The sequence below is a fragment of the Meleagris gallopavo genome, chromosome 1 (assembly GCF_000146605.3).
Source record: "Meleagris gallopavo isolate NT-WF06-2002-E0010 breed Aviagen turkey brand Nicholas breeding stock chromosome 1, Turkey_5.1, whole genome shotgun sequence".
NCBI lineage: Eukaryota > Metazoa > Chordata > Aves > Galliformes > Phasianidae > Meleagris > Meleagris gallopavo.
In genome coordinates, this window is record NC_015011.2 from 24,210,607 (window position 1) to 24,232,662 (window position 22,056).

Below are 22,056 nucleotides of genomic sequence, written 5' to 3' on the forward strand. Positions count from 1 at the left end.
TTCATTTTAGTAACATGTTTATTAGGTCATAACAACAACTATAAACATAAGTACCATTCAGCTCTTTTGCCGATATATGAACTTACTAACATCAAATTTTACCAGAGTCACATATTCTTACAGGTGTCCCAGACACAACATTAACTTTATTGAGCAAAAGTTCATAAATAGTAAAAATGCCATCTGTTTCACATTGCAGCGTTCCTCAAGCAGGTATGTACAAGTTTGGAGTATCTTCTCCAAATCTAAATTTCCTTAGCTGTTTTAACAACCATAGAGATGATTTTTCTGCCTGCAGCAAAGCCTTTTGTCCTTGAGCAATCTACAATTAATATTGCTCTCAGCAGACATGAAAGTTTGCTTCTGAAATGAAAGTGGTGATGAAACACAGTACAATATTATCTGCTCATAGTTTGCCTACACACTCTGCCCTCATTATAAATCTTTCATTTATAACGCCGTCTCCCAAGAACATTATCTCTCTTATATCAGTTCCTTACCACACTACCTCTCTTTGAAGATCTTAAAATGGCTGGCTTGCAGCAATGGAGATATTACACTTAGGGTAGGGTGGAGTGTGTTTGCAGTCAGTTCTTTTCCTTTCTAGTATTTACACAGTATTCTTTTTAAGGTTGCTACTATTTATGAATCATGTACGCTGACATACATTTTCTGAAATGTTCACAGTGCAGTATTTTGTGGCTTAACCAAACTTCGTAAATGTCATTAAAAATAAACTTTTTTTTTAATATAAAAATAGAATACTTTATGTGTTTACACCAACAAACCCAGTTCTATTCTATTCTAAACAAGCTATACAGTAGTATGCACAGAATTCCACAGGAACAGAAATGACATGTGATGCTTGCCCTAAAGCTATAGCACTTCTCTCTAATGAATGAAAGTTTATTCATTCTCTCTTTTCATTTCTTTTTCTGGGCATACATTAGAAATAAAAATAGGTATCATAATTCACTGGGTCGTGTGATCCAAGAAAAAATAAGGGGCCATAAATGTGTTGTTTCTTCTTTTGATCAGTCTTCTGAGCTTCTTAGGGCTGCTGTGAAAAAGTGATTTTTGCTATAGCATTCTCTTAGGTCAGGGCTGGCTGCAACACCTCCACTCTTTACTCACCTTTGGCAGCAGCTCCACCCAAGGATAGGTGGCACACCTTCAGCTGCTCTCTGTGTGACTCATCAGACAGAAGCTCTGTATATTTGCCAGTCTGCCTGCCTGTCTCCTCTTCCTCTCCAGAATAACGCAGCCTATGTTACTGTCTCCCAGGGATTAACCTGGCATTTAATAAGGACGCCTTCAAGTTTTCCCTCTCTGAGAGCAGTTGTTTCTTTACTGAACGTGTTGGAGGCTATGCATTTTTTTCAGTGAGATATCTGCAGATTTATCAAATGCTGGAATAGAGTTAACACTAGGAATGCTTTAAGCTAGATGCTTTTCTGTTCATTTTATGTACCGTCTGACTACACCAGAGGCCTGGCAAAGCTGACTTACTTATTTTACTTATTTTACTGTGCATTTATTTTACTGTGATGTTGACTTCTGCTGTTAACTTTTACCACGAAGCTGGCACTATCTTCTGAGAAACCTTGTTGACATAGTGCAAAAATCCAAAGTTTGGACTGTGCGACAGGAAAATATATTTTTAAACTCTTGTACATTTCATGGTTTATCTTCATGTAAAAACCATTCTGCACTGCTCATTATCCCAAAGTACATGCAACAATAATAGTCCTTCCAGCTTTTCTGAGTGGTATTCTACGTTCTCCTTCGTGGCATTGATGATGAATCTTTGTTCATGGGTCTCAGCACACACGAATGAGAACTAGTGAGAAGTAGCTCTGGTTGGTAGAACACAATATCTCTATTTAGTAAATTGATGCAGTTGTCCAAATACTTGGAAATTACTGTGATGGTTTACAGAATCTCATAGCCTTAAAAAAAGATGATATCATGTCCTTGTACTAGTGCAACTTGGGCAACAACATAAACATGTGCAACAGTGTTCTCACAAAGATCGGGCAATAAAAACTAGTGGACAAAATGTTTCAGTTTTTGTTCATACAACTAAGAATGGATTTTCCTCTATTTCAGACATACTCGTCATGTGTCTACATCCATGTCTGTATTGTCTTGTGTTGATAAAAGAGAAGGATAGGGAGCAACGCACTTCACGTTGACGTAAGTAGCATTGACGTGAACATAGTGTTCCCCAATAAAAGTGGAGAAGATTGTTGATATTTTTGAAACAAGTTCAGAAAATGCTGGACGCATCTCAGGTTTTGGATGCCAACATTTCAGCATGACTTCATACCTGCCATCCAAATAAAAGAAGTGTTCAATTATGAAATTGTAAAAGAGGGGAAAAAAAACCAACACCTCTTCTACCCCACAGTCTCAAATACTATACTATCAGAAGTTACTGCAGTATCAGTAGTTGCAGAAGGTTTTGAAAACTATTTACTCACAGTGGGTCAGGGCAGTATTCAGGTTGTAGCAGCCTTCTTCCTTGTAATAAGTAAACAGTTATATCGAAAGAATTTACATCAGGATAAGGTGGTGCCCCTCTTGTCATAAGTTCCCATAACAAAACACCAAAGGACCACTAAGAAAACAAAGAAATAAATAACAAGTGATCGGGTTGGAGAGCTTTACATTCCAGTTTTAGAACATGGTTTGACTCATATAAACATTCAAATGCACTAGTTTTCCCTTTGAAAAGTTATTATTTTACTGCATTCAGCTTCATTTTAAGTGGGCTAATAAATGCTGTAAGGACTTGAGCCACTTAAGTTAGAGCCAGAGAAACTAAAGTAAATAAATGAAAGAAAATAAAAGCTTATAGGCCTTGCTACTTAGCTAGTAAAAACTGGCAGACATCCTTTGAGGTTAATGGAGTGTTGCCAATTTACATGATCTGATGATCTGACTGACTTTGTGTAAATATGTACTGAAGAGAGAGTGGTGAAAATTCTATGCATCACAGGCTAATTTGGATCTGGATTGAAAAGAGAGCTAAAATACAAGGTGATCCAGCCAACTAATGACTTCACCCTGTAATTTGTTCTTTTAAATGGTCAGGTAGTACTTGAGATTGCTGTAGGCAGACGGTAAGCACTTATAGAGCAAATAAAGTCTTTTTGTGAACCATTGCATTTTATGAGTATCAAAGTTAAGCTGCTTGATCAAGTTTTCTAGAGTCCCTCCTATAGCACGGATCAGCTCCCACTTGGCTCCTTAGTATACCTTGAAGTGGAATTAAATTCCTAATTCTTTTCTGAATACTAATGTTTTACTGAGTAGTAACAGACAGTCAGGTCATGTCTTGCTGCTTTGTGCCTGAGACAACTGTCTTTTCTGGATATAAAAACAGTCTCCTACTGTTACATGAACTAAAGTTAAATTCAACTACAAGTTTTGGTTTGAAGTCAGTCCATTCATTAAGTGCTAGAAGGTGACAGGAGAGAAATTAATAAGTGATATAAATATATTTGTACTTTACCACATCTGACTTTGTTGTGAACTTCTGAGTTTGTAAACTTTCTAAAGCCATCCATTTCACTGGCAGTTTAGCTCCTGTTTTATTGTGCACACTGTAGTACTCTTTATCATAGACATCTCTAGCAAGACCAAAATCAGCTACCTTGACAGTGAATTTTTCATCCAACCTGAAGAAATGACAAAAAGTGTTATCTTCATCTGAGCAGACAGCATTTACAATGATGGTTGATTATAATGAGTGACTTGCATTTTTGAGACTGCGAGTCTGGAAGGCAGTATTTTGTCTTGGAACTATTAACAAATATTGCAGTGAAACAAAACTTGATACCCATTTAACAACAGTGAATGAACTCAGGAAATTACTAACATTATTTTTATAATAGAACTCAAATTGCAGTTCTCTTAAAACAATTACTTTGTAGAAAAAAACTTTGCTAATAGCCTATATATCCTGGCTGGCTGTTACGTCATTTCTTCTGCAGCTATTTCTTCTTCTGTAACCTTAGAAACCTCTCATTTTTATTTCCAAATCAAAATATCACCTTTCTTATTCACTCTCAGTTTGGATAAGGAAGGACCTATCATTATCTCAGTGACTACTCATATCTAATAATGCAATCCTGTCACTAAGAATATGTGACTGTAATGAGATGGGTACTGGTGAAGAATGGTGGCATAAGCAGAGTTCTGCTGGGGTTGTAATTCAGTCATTTCACCAGATCTCCCTAGCTTTGGTCTTCCTAAGTTTGGAGTATGTCCTGATAAGCAGTGTTATTGACAAAGAACAGATAGAGCGGGGGAGTTGGCATGCTTAATCCTATCCTTCATTATATGTGTAGGCCTAGCTACAGCAAGTGCCTATTTGGGTGTTTCTTTACCATCACAGAATGGGTGAGGATGGATGGCACCTCTAAGGATCATCTAGCCCAGTCTCCCTGCTCAAAGCAGGGTCAGCTCATGCAGTCTGCCAAAGACCATGTCCAGTTGAGTTCTGAATAGAGTCTCTCTGATGGAGACTCTAAAATCTTTCTAGGCAACCTGTGCACGTCTACAACCACTTTAGTAGAAAAAAAAAGTCTTTCTTATGTTTAAATGGAATGTCATGTATTTAGTTTGGGCCTTTTGCCTCTTGGCCTGTCACTGGGCACCACTTGGAAGAATCTGATACCAGCTTCTTTACTTCACCATGTCAGATATTTACGTGTATGGATGACCCCCATCACCATCTGAGTCTTCTCTTCTGTGGGCTAAACAATGCCAGCTGTCTCAGCTTTTTTGTGTAGCATTTATCTCTCTTGAACTTTATGAGATTTCTGTCTGGCCAATTCTCTAGTCTGCTGAGGTTTCTCTGAATGGCACAGAACAATCTGCTGTATTTACTGATGTAATAACTAAGCTAATAACAATGAAGAGAGTAGAAGGCAAGTTTGATAGGTTAGCAGGAGGGTAGCTATGCCACAGCTGTTTCCTGCATCTCTTGTAGAACAGTGAAGTATTTGTAGGGACTATATTTGCTTCCTGACTTCCTTTCTGATGGACTTCACCAGTGTAGAAGGAGCTTTGTTTATGAATGCTGAATTGCCCATGTCTGCTGAGGAATGTGGGTCTTCAACCCTGTATCTTCCTCTCATGTGGTAGCAGCTCTCCAGGCTCTGAAGTGCTGAGCCATATAAAAGTACAAAAACAGCCATTCAGTTGGCAATGTGAGATACCCTGATAGCTGTTTCCTCCTCCCATAAGAAAGAGGCAGTAGTTCAGAGGAAAGTGTCTCGTTGCTATACTTTGGACTTGGATTATATGAACTAAGACTTCTATCCAGTAACGTCATTCCTTTGTTCTTAGAAAGGCTGAAAATCACATTGGTTGATACTTAAACAGCAGCTGCAAGAAAATGCGCTTTTCCAGAGGCCATTCAACTACACAAGCATGCAGACTTTAAAAAAGAACAAGAAATTTGATTTTGTAGGTAAAAAACCTTTTATGCAGCCAGAGCTCCAAATTACCACATATTAAAAAAACCCAACACTCCAATATCATAGAATCATAGAATCACAAGGTTGGAAACGACCTATAAGATCATCTAGTCCAACTGTCTTCTCATTACCACTGCTATCACAAACTAAACCATATCTTGCAGCTCCTCATCCAGATGCCTCTTGAACACTGCCAGGGACAGCGACTCCACCACCTCCCTGGGCAGGCCATTCCAGTGCCTGACTACTCTCTGAGAGAAAAAGTTTTTCCTCACGTCTAACCTAAACCTCCTCTGGTACAACTTGTGGCCATTTCCCCAGGTCCTGTTCACTGCCTGGGAGAAGAGGCCAAACCCCTCTTCACCCCAACCTTCCTTCAGGAAGTTGTAGAGTGCAGTGAGGTCTCCCCTGAGCCTCCTCTTCTCCAGGCTAAACAATCCCAGCTCCCTCAGCCACTCCTCATAAGATTTGTGCTCCAGACCCCTCACCAGTTTTGTTGCCCTTCTCTGGACACGCTCCAGGGCCTCAATGTCTTTCCTGTAGTGAGGGGCCCAAAACTGAACACAGTACTCGAGGTGCGGCCTCACCAGTGCTGAGTAGAGCGGGATGATCACCTCCCTGCTCCTGCTAGCCGCACTTTTTCTAATGCAGACCAGGATGCCATTGGCCCTGTTGGTCACCTGGGCACACTGTCGGCTCATGTTCAGCTGAGCATCAACCAACACCCCCAGGTCCCTTTTCTCTTCACAATCGTCCAGCCACTCATCCCCAAACCTATAACGCTGCTTGGGGTTGTTGTGGCCAAAGTGCAGGACCCAATACTTGGCCTTGTTGAACCTCATCCCATTCATCTCAGCCCAGCAATCCAGCTTATCTAGATCCCTGTGAAGGGCCTCCCTACCCTCAGGCAGATCAACACCACCTCCCAACTTGGTGTCATCTGCAAACTTACTGAGGGTACACTCAATCCCCTCATCTAGGTCATCAATAAATATATTAAACAAGATGGGCCCCAGTACCGACCCCTGGGGGACACCACTTGGGGTTGCCAGCTGGACTTAACTCCATTAACCACTATCTGTTGGGCACGGCCCTCTAGCCAGTTTCTTATCCAAAAGAGTGTATACCTGTCCAGGCCACGGGCAGCCAGTTTCCCCAGCAGAAGCCTGTGAGAGACCGTGTCAAAGGCTTTGCTGACATCTAGGTAGACTACATCAACAGCCTTTCTCTCATCTACCAGTCTTGTCACCCAGTCATAGAAGGAGATGAGGTTGGTCAAGCACGACTTGCCTTTCACAAATCTGTGCTGGCTGGGCCTGATCCCCTGGACACCACGCACATGCCATGCGATCTCACCGGAGATGATTTGCTCCATTACTTTCCCTGGTACTGAGATCAGGCTAACAGGCCTATAGTTCCTCGGATCCTCCTTACAGCCCCTCTTGAAGATAGGAGTCACATCAGCAAGCCTCCAATCCACTGGGACCTCTCCCGTTAATCAGGAGCACTGAGAGATGGCTGAGAGGGGCTCAGCAATCACCCCCGCCAGCTCCCTCAGCACCCGAAGGTGTAGCCCATCCGGTCCCATGGACTTCTGACAGTCCAGACGGAAGAGGAGCTCTCTGACTGTCTCCACCTGAATCGCCGGGGTTATATTCTGAGTAGGGTCCCAGATTTCCAGATCAGGGCATTGAATGCCCAGAGGATAACTCGTCTGGCTACTAAAGGCAGATGTAAAGAAGGCATTGAGGACCTCAGCCTTCTCCTTGTCCTCAGTGGCCACATTCCCTGCTGCATCAAGTATAGGATGAAAATTATCCTTGGTTCTTCTTTTGCCTTTGATATATTTATAAAAGGATTTTTTTATTGTCTTTTACTATGGTGGCCAAACTGAGTTCAAGTTGGACTTTTGCCATCCTAACTTCCTCCCTGCATACCTTAGCTACTCCCTTGTAATCCCCCCCAAGTAGCCTGCCCCTTCTTCCAGAGGACATAGACTTTGTTTTTCTCCTTGAGTCTCAACAGTAGTTCCCGGCTCATCCACACGTTTTTAATCCACACTGGTATTTAATGCTGTATCTCATTAGTTCACAACACAGGTGATGAATCAGCAAAATACTATTGGCAACTATTGTATCAGTTAGACTTTATGTGAACTGAACTGTCTGGCTATGCAGTGACTAGTAAGATTCTTTGCATACTCAATTTTAAATGTAAATTAATGTACACAATTGAGCCAAATTAAGCTTATACTCATATAATGAAAAATTACTGTCAAGAAGTCTCACTGTTGTTTCTGTGTTCCTGTTTTTCTCACAAAATTCCCTACTGCTAGGTGCGGCAGCAGAGACGTGCTGCTTATGAAGAGGTTGGGTGAAAGCACAGCAAGTTGAGACAACAGCAGTATAACTTCCCTTAGGTGATGCCTTTTAAATTCTCTCACCAATGATTTTGAGAGACTTCACTTTCACCTCAACTTTCCTTATTTCCCACACTCAAAAAGGTTATGTGTAACGAGTGAGTCTTTAGCAAGATGAGTAGCTCAGCAGTATGCAAGACAAACATCAGTGTAATTGTGGAATGGTGAAAAAAATCTAGTTTGACTAAAATAGGATAATCCTGGAAACTTCTATTTACTTCATCTATCTGTCTTACTCAAAGGAGTGTGATAATGTGGCTGGAAATAGATGCTTGTACTTACATACAGTTTCTTGCTGCCAAGTCTCTGTGGACAAACTTTTTGCTTGCAAGGTATTTCATCCCTTTTGCAACCTGAAGACCAAATCCAATTAAATCTTTAACTGTTGGATTCTGCAAAATATAAACGTTTATAATACAATGAATGCAGAAGCTTGAATAGTAGACTGTTTTTTTTTTGTTGTTGTTGTTGTTTTTTTGCTGTGACTTTTAGTTTTTGATTCAGATATCTTGCCACCAGAATGAGCAAGGTAAGTTGGTGCTTATAATAAAATGGCCTAAGTTCAGGCCAGGTTCTTGCATCCACTGAGGAAACACACTTGAGGAGATGAAAAGGACTGACAGACTCTGAAGAGTGGAGTTTGCAACATTAGTAGCATTACTTGGGTTGGGAAGTGGAACAATGTGCTGAAACCTCAACAGTACAGCTGATACACAAAATTCTCATATGTGAATCAGTTCACATTTGTGAGCTTAGAGTAATAACATGTAATTCAGTAGAAAATACTAACTGTGAACTTCAAGCTCGTCAGCTGGAAATGTCCAAAAAAGGAGAATCTTATCTGGGGCAAAATAAATGCAAGCTATCATTAGTGTGATGCTAAGGAAAAGATGGATGAGACCTTAGCAGCTTTCGGGGAAATATTTCCTGCAAACTTCTGGTCTGCAACACCCTGATGGGATCCTACTGAAAAAAAGTTAAATATGGAAATAAGTATAAAAATAAATCTGTAATTCTTTTATCCAACAGCACAACTTGTTATGTTAGTAAGGTCCAACAGATTACTGTGTTGGCATTGTTCCATACCATTTTCTTCTGTGGAACAATCCTATTCAGCTGTGGTTATTATTCAATTAATATCAGGAAGACACAGAGCTTCTCACAGACAAGATTCCTGGTGCTCATAGAATGAAATAAGTTCAAAAGAGAAGAAGGACCTACCCTATAAAAGCTTAACTCTTGCAATAATTCTCCAAAATGCCTTTTTTTTTTTAATTTTATTTTTTATTTTTATTTTTTAAATTCCTGGCTACTAGGAATCAAGAGCAAAGTCTCACTGGCTCAGAAATCACTTTCTATTGCCCGAGCACTGTGAAATGGGTGAATACTACAATATAAAGTGGGCTTAGATTACTAGAGGCAAGACTTGGTAATGTAGGCCAGTGAGGCCCATGTGAGAAAACTGTAGAATTTTAATAAAAATTAAGAAAATCACTGATAAGAGAGTTCTCACAGTTTGTATAACAATTATTGGTTTACTCTCTTAAGATAAGAAGAAAAAAGAAATTGATATCAGGACTGTGACATTCTCTAGCTGGCTTTGAAGATCCCTTACCTAGAAGTTGGAAAAGCATATGGTAACAACTGACACAGCTGTAGTGAAGTCAATGGAGACATGCAAGTTTAAACCAGCAGATGGTTGGGCCCCTTTACTTGAATCTCATAAAGACATTTGTTTATGAAGAGGCTTATGGATGGGAAATGAGAAATACTTATTGCTGATAATTTCTGGGAAACGCTGTAGAAAGGAATGTGAGGGGGAAGGGAAGGAGTGGCAGCGCTGTGGTTGGGCTCGCTGCCAGCATAGGCAAGTGCCAAAGGTTAAGGTGTAGTAACAGCAGCAAGTTACATAGCTACTGTAATTATCAACCTGTAGTGTTGGGTCTGGGTGTGGCTAGACTTGTATTAATGTTCCACTGACATCACTGTGTACTTACATGAGTCTCATTCCTAATGAAGTTTCGAAGGTCTCCATGTTTCATATATGGAAGAACCACTAAGGGGGATCCTTCATTGGGTAAACAGATTCCCAGAAGTGACAGAACGTTGGGATGAGTGAAATCTTTCATGATTATTCCTTCTTTCAGAAACTGAGCTACTTCTTCCAGGTCCGTAATTCCTAAGAAATTCAGCAGTAAAATGTAATAATTAAAAAAAAAAATCTACAGTTCATTTCTGTACAGTATCATCGCACAAATGAAACTGATAATGAGAAGCTACAAATATGCTCCTCACCTCCCACACTGCAGCTATGCTATGTGCATAGTTTTTTTATAATGACCAAATGTACTGTTTTTAATTCAAATTTTTAAATTAATTTTAATTACATTTCTCCTTTGCTTAGTATGAATTGCATAACAACAGTTCAGTAAAGCTTTTAATAAATGTTGTTATAGTCTCTTCCTGATTTTCCAGCATCTTTGTCTGCTGCTTATCAATTTAACTTCCAAAAGCAGATCTCAAGGAGTCAGTAGAATAAAAAATGACACTATATTTCCCTCATTTTTCTCTATCCCATTCTTTGTAGAGGAAAAACTTGGACACTTCATTTGATGAATAAATATATAGCAATGCCTAATTGTAATCTAAAGTCACTGGAGCTGCCCTACAGATAAATTTAATCCAGCTGCAACTGAGAATTTTTATTTGTAAAGTACACTTCACTGTAATTGATTAGTTCACCATAGTTGTCTTCGAAATTATGGTAATATCTCACTCTCAAACATGTAACTCACTGTTCAGTGACTTCACAGCACAGTGAATTTTCCTGCCATCGTTATCCAGCAGTGTTCCATGGTACACACACCCAAAATGACCTGTGTAAAAAATGAGCAAGATTAGCTTTTGTAAAATTAGTCTTCTATTATTTTCCATTGGGTAGCAATTAAACTTTAAGAAAGTGATCACAACTTTACTTCTGTCCAATTCCCAACACTTGTGATATTAACTGGAACTAACACATAAAACAGTCATTACATAAAGCCATCATTACACAAATGAAAACTATTTGCAACATAATTGATATTTCTTGTCCTAGATGAAGTATATAAATAATGACAAGGCTGGCACCACAGCTGCTTCATATTCTTGTTAATGACCATGCACACAAAAAAATACATCAGCCCATTCCCATCATTCTGTCCCACTGGACATATGTTGAATGGGGGCACTGGAAGGTGCAAGGCAGCAGCAGTTAGAAGGACCTGATTCAACCACTGCATCAGTTGTTCCCAAGGATCTGCATACCCATGTTAACTGGTTTAACCTGCACAGCTGTGATGTATCTTTAATGGCAATTTGAATAAAGAGGCACTGTGGGCTTATAATCTTCCTGATCTTGTTATTTCATGGAAAATGTTGAGTGTAGTAGTAGTGTGTTGGCCATGAAAGGTTCGGGAATCACTCCACAGGTTAACCATATTGCTAGGAGGCAGTCTATTGTTTCTGCTGTGGTCTCGTTTCTAGTGCAGAATATCACTAGAATATCACAATTTACCTTCTTGCTGACAGACTAAGCAGTGAAATAAGCTGGCAAGAACACATAAATCCTTCTGAACCTGTGTTTTTCTGTCAATAAAACTGAATAGTCTGCAGAATGGAAAGACCTACTATGAGAAGTTGACTTGTTTGCGAAGCATAGAGAACTTCAAGCTTCAGGCACATACATTAAATAATCCAGACCAAATTATGTACATATAATGGTACTTTCCTTCACTATGTACTATTTAATGGGCACTTTTAAGACACTAATATTTGCAGTGTCTTAACACAAAATAGGTGTTGTTTTTTTTTGGTGCAAGTTCTTCAGACAGAACAAGATTATTTTTACTAGGTTCAAGCCATAAGTGCTGGTTGGAGTCCAGCTGGCTTTGACTTTGGCTTGGGGTAAAATTAATATAAAGTTTGTTTTATAAAAACAACTCAAATCCCATCAGACCACAGCTTGTTTGGAGCCTGGGCACAAATCCTAAAGCTTGGATTGGGTGTGTCTGAAACATTTTTGGGTTTGGCTCGTTTCTAGTTATGGAGGTGAAAATTAAAACAGGTTAATTATGTTGGTGTCATTCCTGATATTTTTCAGCATTCAAAAATGGGAAATTACTTGGCCTTCTCTGAAATAAGAAAGAAAAGCAAAAGGCCCACCCTTGCTTTGGGGATGATGAAGTGTAATACATGGAAGGGAAACACACTGACTGTATGTTTGATTTGTGGCTATTTTCCCACAGAGAGGACATTAGGAATATCACTTATAGTTTTGTAATCAGGATTCTGGTACTCAAAAACAGATCTCTTGAGCGTGATCTGTAGAAGTACTGAAAATCCAGTTTCCACTTGGCTTATTCGTAGGCACTCAACAGCATAGATTTTAATAAATGTCATTACAGAAATACTGACTTGGGCTATGAATGTGAGAGAGAACGCATTCAAGAAGATGTAGAGAAATAAGGACTATGGGAAAAAAAACAGAAAAAATGGGAGGTTTACTCAACTTGCTGCTGGGTTGAGCAAGGAATGGAGAGGAAGAGAGAGACTTCAGTAAAAGGAAACAGTGAACTCTTCAAAGCTGGGGGAAACTTGTGGAGAACATGTAGGTGTACACAGCCATGTACTGAATGCACTTAGTGACTGAGGGGATTTCAGTGCCATGTAGCAACCCACACAGCTCTCACACTAGTAGTTTAGGACTCACTGATGCCTCCTCCTTGGCACCTCCTGCCAGTTAGGCACATGCCTTTGGCTTGTACAGTATTCTGCTGTAGCTTCACTCCCTTTCTGCAGCCTCATAGATCAGACTGAGATTTTTGGTGGCCTGGAAGAAGGCAAGAGTGAGGCAGCTGAGGGGTATCAGCAAGTCTCCTGAGTTCAAAGGAATCTCATTAAATGTCAGGCTATTTCCCCTTTCTGTGGTCTTCTCCAACTCATCTAGCACACAACCCTTCATATGACTTCAAAATGAGAACCCCCCTTGGTTGTCCTCTTGATTTGGTGTACGGGATGCTGTGCCGTAAGAGGAAAAAAGCTTGAAAAACTCCCATATAGATACCTTCACAATGGTTTATGATGACTGAATGTGCAAAAAGAACAACAGTTTGCAGTCACAGTACCCACCTCTTCCTATTACTTCACTGAAATGTACTATCAGGCTATCAGCACCAATAACAACGTGCTGGACTTCTTTGACCAGGTCAGGATTTAAGGCACTGATATCGATGTGGACGTTAGTTTGAAGAAGAGGACTGGCTAAATCTGAGTCCCCACTGGACAGAATTGGGGAGAGGTCAGAGTGAGGATATTGGGCAGGTCTGCACGATCCATTCTGAGACATGCTTGGGAACTGATCTGCAAGATGAACATAAACTGTTATAGTATTTTCAGGCTAGAAAATGAAAGGTTTTATTTCATTGATAAGCAAGGGTTTGACTTTACCATATGAAAGCAGCTTGCTTTTGCAAAAAAGTTTCTCACGAAGGAAGATGAAAATAAGCACTGCTAATCTGCCAGACTCCAGGGAAACGATGTCACTAGAAACTTACGCTTGTCTCAGCTCTACTTTTATGAAAGCAAGTAGACAAACTTTCCACTTTTATAAAGGGACAGAACGAGATCTTGTCACTTCTTGCCAAGGGCAGTTTCTAATAACTGTGAGTAATAGAAGTAAAATGGGAAAAATGATAGAGATGGGCAAGAAGGAAGTAGTGAACAATTAAAAACATGAAACCTACTGTCATGTTTTAATTTGGTAGGTAACTCTACTTTTCATGCAGGTTTCCGAACTGCTGGTGACTAGCTATATTTATCCATTGGTAAATATTCAACCAGGGAAATGCCTAGAGGTGATTCATATCCTGTAGCTCCTGAAGATAATACAGTTGGTGCTACTCATGAAAATAACATGAGCCAGCTGATTTAAAATAGCAGAAATTAAAATGTTGCAGTCAAGCAAGAAGTACTTATTTGAGAAAATTATTTTTGTCAACATTGTATCCAAGTATGTTAAATTGCTTTTGTTTAAAGGATTTTCCCTGGCATTCTATGTAATGGAATCAAGGAAATAAGTTTAATTTACGCTAATTTCAGTTTGGAATGATTCCAGTGGAATCTGTGAACAGAATTTAGCACAAGGTCAAAAAGAAAAGAAGGGAATAAATTTAACAACAGAAATTATTAGCTATTTTATTGCACAGACATGGTTTATATATTTATGTATAAAACCCGGGAGGTTTTCACATAGTGTTGTTACCACACTAGCTAATGAGAAAAACTCACCATTGCTCTACCTAGAAGCAAAACCAAAAACTCTTCCATTTACAAGCCCCAGTTATGTCACCAAAAGCAAGTACCTATTTAATAGCCATGGTAAAATTAGCTATGGTTGTGAATTAATTTTTATAGCTCCTGCATGTAAGTGTGCTTGTCTTAAAATATTCCTGTCATTTTATTCTTTTATGATAAATGTAGTGAATGCCCTTATGGCAACATTCAGTGAACAAACCTCCTTCTCTGGGGCATTCTCTGTGGTGCTTTGCCAGTGCACAGCGGCCCTGGGATCACTGCAGGTTTACGTTCTACTGCGGATCTTTGCACAGTCTTGTATCACCTTCCCATCTAACACTGGCACAGACTTTCCTTCAGGAATCTTTCAGTCAAGAAGCTTCCTGTGCCAGCTGTCAGCAGCAAGTATAAAATCAGAAAGGAAGCTGGAAACTGGCCCAACTACTAACAAAAATCTGTGATATTTCAAATATCTTAATATAGTAGATCCTAATAGTTAAATCTGTTTAATGGAAATCAGAGGACATGGACTCCACATTTCTTAAAGGACGTGTTCACTCTGAAGTGGTTTGGTAAGAGCAGTAGAGTTCTCTTCTGAAGAATGTCCACTCTAAAATGGTGTTACATAGTACAGAAACATATTTAGCACAGGATTAATCTTCCCTTATACTCCTAGACCTGCCAGGGAACACTGTGTTTTCTGAGGCTGGCATCCTAGCACACATGCATCTCCACTTGAACTGTGACAATCTACATAGCCCTTTATCTTAAGTTTTAAACTGAACATTTCTAGGTGATAGAACTTGCCATTTATAGAAAGGCGATGAACAGACCAAAGAATACGTTTACAAAAGTTTCATTTTCCATTTGAGCTGGCAGATCTGCTTTATAATGACTGTATAAAGTCATTGATACACGCTGAAACTAAAACCACTTGCCATCCTTAAAATCATGTTTTTGGACTGGATTTGATCATAGTCTGGCAAACATAACGATAATACAAAATCATTACATCCATTAGCTCCTAATTAATTGTGGAAGATGCTTACAATGAGCTTCTACTAATAGTAGTTTATTAAACTCCTGAAAATGAAGTAGACTAAAAGTGAAAATTCTTTTCACCTTAATTTTGGGAAGCACCTGAGAAGCTCAGTTCGAATAGTGAACCTGTGAACAAATGATAATCCCATACAATGGAGACATGGTCAAACAGCCCAAATGGCTGCAATCTGAAGGCAGAGGAAAAACAAGATGCATAAAATGGTTATCATCAGTACAGATTCTTAGTAGAGACATACCTTCTAGGAATGTTGACCTGTAATCTACAGATTCGCTGGAGACCATTTCTGTTGTTGGACTGACACTCCTTGCACTCACCAGCCTGTCCAGGTGAGGAGTGTGCACTCTGCCATCATAGCGCACCAGCTCACTTCCCAGATCTGAATGGGAAGGAGAAAGAAATATTTTAACACCCTCATGTTTACTGAATGCTAACATTAATTTAGTAGTTCGTTTAATTCCTCTGCGAGGAAAAAGGTCAGTTGTGTCTGAGGCAAATATAGGCAGAACCTGAACTTCAGCTATTTGAATAGGACAAGAATTGATGTAATGTGTTAATGTCTCATTCTTGGCCATACTTCTTGGAAAGATCCAAGGGAGATCTGAAGCCTCTGGGACAGCTTCATGACTAGACTGTGATACCACATCAGGACAAGATCTGGTTGTATAGCACCTCCCTCCTCCTTCCTGCTTGCATACTGCAGCAGTTTCCACTGGAAGGAAAATCAGACACAGGGGCCAGAAAGGAGGCAAACTTTCACCTAGGTCCTTATTTGAGTGAATGGGATACTGCAGCGCTCTGTCTTGTACAACCTAGGCTCAGTGTGGGGACTTACAAGGACACTGGATGAAGCTGAAGTACATGTGGTTCCAGGTGCACCATCTACTTGCCCCTCTTGTACGGGTGACTGGGAAAAAGAAGTTACTGTGTTTCCCTAATAGCTCAGAATTTCCTCCTTCAGGCACAATGCGGCCCTTCACCCAGCTCAGGCAACAGCCAAGGGTTGAAATGCATCTAAACATTGAACTAGATTGTGAAACTTCAGCTAACAGGTTACGGAGGGGCACTGCACAGCACTTAATCAGAGCATAAATTAATGTTTTTTAAAAAATCTAAGATATAACAACTGAATTATTGATTGGAGTTTACTATGATAGACCTTTAATCTGTTTCTTCTTCCTTCTCCAGAGAAAAAATACCAAAAAGATAAAAATTAAAACAGATGTTGAAACAACTCCAGCAATCAGTCCTGTGAAATTCTGATCTTGCCGGATCAGCACTTTCCCAATAACTGTTGACAAAACTTCTTGCTTCCACTGGAAAAAAAAAAACAACAACAAAAACAAATAAAAAAAAGTAGTGTGACGATTTCAAAAGACAAGTAAGAAATAAATTATTAGTACTGAATATAAACTCATATATCCCATGTGAAATACATCTCAATTTTATGATGCTCTACTGAGATAAGACACTGGCAGTGCAGAAGTGATTTTATTGGTGTTTGTGAAATCAGATCTTTGTGTTTATGATGCCTTACTTGCTTTCAGGAGCTCTGATGGGGACACGGATAAGTGTGTGCCACACCACACACACAGCACTCACACACACACACACACTGCATAACAGGGTTATGTTGTTATCAGATTAAAAATACCAAATTCATATATTCACTCAAATGTATAGGCCTATGGATACTATGTACGCTAAGAAAAAAAAAAAAAAAAGCCCAAATGTCTTTGATATGTGTCCTTTTGGCATAGCCAGTCTGTAACATCAAACTGTCTTTCTGTTGACAGCATGCCTGCATTTTAGTTTCCAAGGTCACGTGAGGCTGTCCCTTGCCAGCTTCTAGCTTGTCGACAGTTTAAAGAAACAAAACAAAACAACAACCCTTCCCCCCCCAAATCAACAACTGAACAAAACACCAAGCAGCTAACAGGGAAAAACTGTTTCAGATCACACAGCACTAGCTCAGTCAGTTGGAATGCATTTGGCCATCTTTTCTCCTCCTCCTGTGGAATTCATTCCTCTGGGTACTGTAATGATGGATTTGCCCGTCAAAAGAGCAAATTTTCTTGTTCGCTGGGCAGACTTCAATTTCTGAGGCTCCTTGCCAGTAAACAAGCAGAAACCTTATTTAACCCCTTTGTGTTGTACCCTTTTCTACATATGGAATACATGTCGCACATGTGCTGCTTAGAGGTTATGGCCTACTGTCACATAGTAGAACAGATTGAATGAGATTGAGTATGTAAAAATACAAATAGGTACAGAATGTAAAATATGAGCAAATACTGTATGAAAATAGGCATTTACAAATCTGAGAAACAGATCTGCCAGAAGGGAGCTGCACCTCATTCTACAATTTGTCTGATATGCCCAAGATATTGATTTCTTACTTTTCAAAGCAAATATATATTACAATAAATTAACATTTAGTGTATTAAAATGAATAATTACTATTTACTAAGATTGTAGTAACACATAAAAATATCTTTCAGAGGATAGAGTCTCACTGAGATGTGCCATAAAAGCACAGAACAAAATGATGGTCCCTGCTCCAAAGAGCTTACTCAGACTTTGATCGTGGTCAAACATAGAAGACTGTTAATGTTAATGTTTCCATTATTTTCAGTGAATTGGAGTCCATGCTCAGCAAATTTAATTTGTTAAAATGAAATTCCCCCTCCCCATACATACATTACCATATTTATATTTTTAAAAATACAAAAATGTTGAAAGATTTTTGTTCTATTCTATGAATCAATGGGTCTACAATTTAAATCTGTGGTAGAATTGTGAATGACTTGAGCAAGAGCACATTTACAACAAAGATGAAACTCAAACATTTGGTCTCAGTGTCTGCATCTTGCAAAACTAATGAAACTATATATGTATAAAAGAGGAAAAAATATTTCAGAAATGATCCAATCCTATTGTCCATATCACAGTTTTCTGTAGTCTTTTTTTTTTTTGGTAAAAAAAAAGACTTATGAGCTCCTAAGAAAACCCACTCCATTAAGATTTCTTGTTCTTTCCCACATGGCACCACTTGTCTTTGGATTAACAACTAGCATTTTATTTCTGTGGTTCTTAATTTAGGTTCTACTTTGTGCCCAAGGCTCCAAAAGTCTCCGTACAAACTGGTAATGGCAATTATAATGATAATATTTCTTTTAAAATAGTTGATATGATTTGAATTTCCATCCCACACAAGCAGAGACTGAGATGGAGATATCTCTGAAAACAGAGGATCGAGCTTAAATCTGAAGTTTGTAAATTCAATAGCGTCACTGGGATTGATAATTAGGTGATATTAATATCACATGTGCATTGTAGCTGCCTCACCTCTATATTTAGCTCACTGTTGGATTTCAGGAGATCGCTCGGAACTGTGCACAAAATTGTTTCTGACTGCAAGAGAAGGTTTTCACAGCTTTTATTTCCAACTTTTAGCACCTCTCCTTTAACAGCTTCTGAATCAATATAATTTCCCTTGGGAAAAAGAAAAAAGAAAAAATCAATTTAATATTACGTAACATCCTCATACAAATTAGGGAGAAAGGCTTTTCTTACCTCAGAAAATGTTTTTAATGAAAAAAAACCCAACCAACAATTGTAAAATAAAACAGACTAATACAAGTTTACATTGACCAGTCAATATGTGTATATATCAGATTTATTCACGTAAATGGGAGTTTGACTGACAGGCCTGTGAAGGAGGGGTAATAATGTTTAAGGATAAAATCTCCTGTCACTACTAATCACACAGCCCATAAGGACTTCTTAAAACGCAAATGTTTGAGGAATAATTTCTGGTGCTCCTGTTTAGATTTTTGTATAATTTTCACAAGAAAGAAAGCATTATGTGATCCTGTTGTTTATACAAAATGAACATTATATTATCCACAAACTAAAGGCATCTCAAATATTTTGTTTTGCAAGTGATTATGGCTGAGGGAGTGAAGCCCTCAGAAAGGAGTGACTGAATTATAATAATAAAAAATGCACAAATCTGTTAAAATGACATTCCTCAGGCCAAAGAGGAACAAGCCCTGTTAAAGATGACAGCATGAAAAGTGCACTCCCTACACAGAAAACCTGCCTTCACATCCCAGACTTGGATGAAATACTATTCCTTCTGGTATTGTGATAGTGGTGTCCTAAGACCAAGGTCAGGATCTTTTGTGCTCTGGACTACATTGGTATTTAGGAAGCTACAGTGCTGCCCTGACCCATTTACAGTCCAGGTTAAGATAAGATGAAAGAACCGGCATATTACGAGGGAGTAAAAGGGGAGAAGGATAGATGGGGAGTAACAGTAATACAGTCTATTGATGTGGGCTGGACTGGGAGTTTTTTCACGAGACAGGAGGAAAGAGTCATGCCTGACACTGCTGTGAGGCCTCGTCTACTGAAAAGAAAATAAGAATCCCATTCTGAAGAGCAAAATAAATTACTTTGGAAAATGCTTTTTTTAGGTCTGCTGCAGAAAGAGGCTGACCCCTGGGGAAATTGTAATAAAAATAAAGGATAGCCAGTTTAATGACCTATTTTGACTGGCAAAGCCATACCCCAGGTGAGTGCTTTTTAATTGCTGGCCAAAAAGGTCCATTTTGCTATTTTTTCTTCTATCTTGGAGCCATTCTGTTTGGTGTTGAATATTCAGTGGGCCAGGCATTGACTGGTGGTTTAGTGCTTATTAGTCTGGAAACTAACTGCAGATTGTGAGCCATTCAAGTTCAAATCTATCCTTTGAATTATTTACCTCAAAAGACCAGAACTTGGGTCTTCCATGTTCTGGACAAATGTATTGTTATGGAGAATGTGGATGAGTGGCCTCTCTTTTCCTTCTGCACCAAATCTTAGAAAATTTCCTCCACCAAAACTGATGCTTGCCAAAGGAAGTAATCATACTGATATTTCCCAATGCAGTCCTTAGTTACAGTGAAGACAGGTGTGGCAAAGAACATCCAAGATCTCAAATGTGATGTGAAACATGAAATTTGTGCTGCTTATTTCTCTGGTGAAAAATTTATAAATACGTGCTAGTCATGTAGGCGTAGGCCTCTTATGGAAGCATGCAGAGACCTGGCACTGGCTTGGTGCATCAGCGCAACTCCTGACCAGGCCAGGCCTCTGCAGGTTCTGTGCAGCTCAGGCAATGGGCAGAAGAAGCAAAAGAAAAGAACTGACACATGAGTAAAGCAAGGCCCCTTCTTCACCAGTGTCTGTCCTGCTTGCACTACTGCTCCAGGCTTGGGCAGAGGCAAGCTGTGGAATTGCTGCTGCAGCCCTCAGATCTGGCCTGGCACACAGTCCCAAAACCTTGGTCTGCTGTAGCACTTCAGAGGTCATTCCTGCATCAAGAGGCTGTTGAAGAACATTCTCAAGAGCCCCCAAAGTGATGTCTCCAGCAGAGTTAGGGCACATTTCTCCTTGGCAAATTTGGGCTACTGAATTATACTGATATAGGGGTTGTCCTGTCTTTGCAGTGTGTTATTGCTTGCAGAATCTACAGACAGGCTGCTTTCTTGACATGACTTTGGTCAGAAGTTCCCAACTGCACAAACTGGACTGAGTGAAGGAGTTAGTCCTCTGAAAAGCTATCAGTTCCTTCCAAGTTCAGATCAGTAGCTCTTGTGGGAGGCCATGAGAAGAGTTTTTAGCAGATTCTATTCTTCGCTCTTCCCCGACAGCAAGTTTTTCCTACTCTGTGAGCTTCATGTATTGGCAGGAGATGGGAGCACTTCTAAAGTAACATCTCTGTGGTGTTGAAGCAGTGAAGTGCCTCAAGCCGCTCTGCTGTGACCACTCTGACCGGGGCATGGCGGGCACTGAGAGACTTCAAAGAGTCACATAGTTGGCAGAAGAAGACAGTGATGATGTGGGTCCTTAGGAGATGTGGTAGTGTGGAAGACAAAAGGGCTGGCACTGAAGACAAGAAAGGCTAGCATTTATGGTGCATAATGCCCTGACTGTATTTTAGATGGAAGACTTAATATTTTCTTGCACGTAACATTTTCTTACAAAGATGTTTTTTGGTCATCAGGGGAAACCAAATAGTACCAATAGTACCTTTTAATCGGGATCCACAGTCATTTGATGAAAGTTGATATGTCACAATAGATTACTCTGATTGAAAAACTTGTGATAAAAGATCTCTCCTTCTCTCTGAAACTAATTAAGAAATAGATAAAAGAACTTTGGTTTGGTAGAACAGCCTGTTCACTGAAGCAAGCTGCCATTTAATTTCATGCTGAGCTTGCTTAATTACCGCACAAAATATGACCATGAGGCATGTAAACTTGTATGTGTGTATTTTTGTATGTGGGTATGGGACGAGGGAAAAGTGTTGGCAATATGGTTTGTAATGATCTTTTGGCTCCCTAATATAATTTCTGAAAGCTGCCTCACTGTTTTGATAGAAGCATCCCACTGTAACTAATTCTATTTAGAGGATGCTAAATTGGGGCTTGTTCATGCTTTGCTGCAGAGACCAACTTTCACCAATGTCATTCTTCAGTTGGTTGCCAATAATCAGGGAATTAGGCTTAGGTAGACATTTGCCTTGTGTGCCTTGACTAAGGGTGACATCAATACTACAAAATTGTTAGTTTGGGCAGTTGTTGGTGGAGCAGTTCTCAGCCAGCTTCCTCATCTCAATGGCTTCTTCCTGTCAATGAGTAGCACCAGGGAGTTTTCCTTAAGGGAAAGTGAAAGATCCAAGAGCAAAAGAGAAGAGTTTAAAAAAA

The 22,056-nt window shown here is 39.5% G+C and overlaps 1 protein-coding gene across 1 annotated transcript in view; it reads right to left on the reverse strand.

The window, feature by feature from the left end:
- MET (MET proto-oncogene, receptor tyrosine kinase) overlaps positions 1-22,056 on the reverse strand; it is a 73,038-nt gene continuing 50,982 nt past the window's right edge. Inside the window, exons 11-20 of the mRNA XM_003201977.4 lie at positions 18,650-18,796; positions 16,461-16,617; positions 15,540-15,680; positions 13,078-13,308; positions 10,704-10,784; positions 9,906-10,087; positions 8,191-8,300; positions 3,518-3,683; positions 2,484-2,620; positions 1-2,329 (exon numbers count right to left, since the gene is read on the reverse strand). Of these exons, the coding sequence (XP_003202025.1) occupies positions 2,119-2,329; positions 2,484-2,620; positions 3,518-3,683; positions 8,191-8,300; positions 9,906-10,087; positions 10,704-10,784; positions 13,078-13,308; positions 15,540-15,680; positions 16,461-16,617; positions 18,650-18,796 (1,563 nt within the window). The 3' untranslated portion in view covers positions 1-2,118. The remainder of the gene's footprint in view (positions 2,330-2,483; positions 2,621-3,517; positions 3,684-8,190; positions 8,301-9,905; positions 10,088-10,703; positions 10,785-13,077; positions 13,309-15,539; positions 15,681-16,460; positions 16,618-18,649; positions 18,797-22,056) is intronic.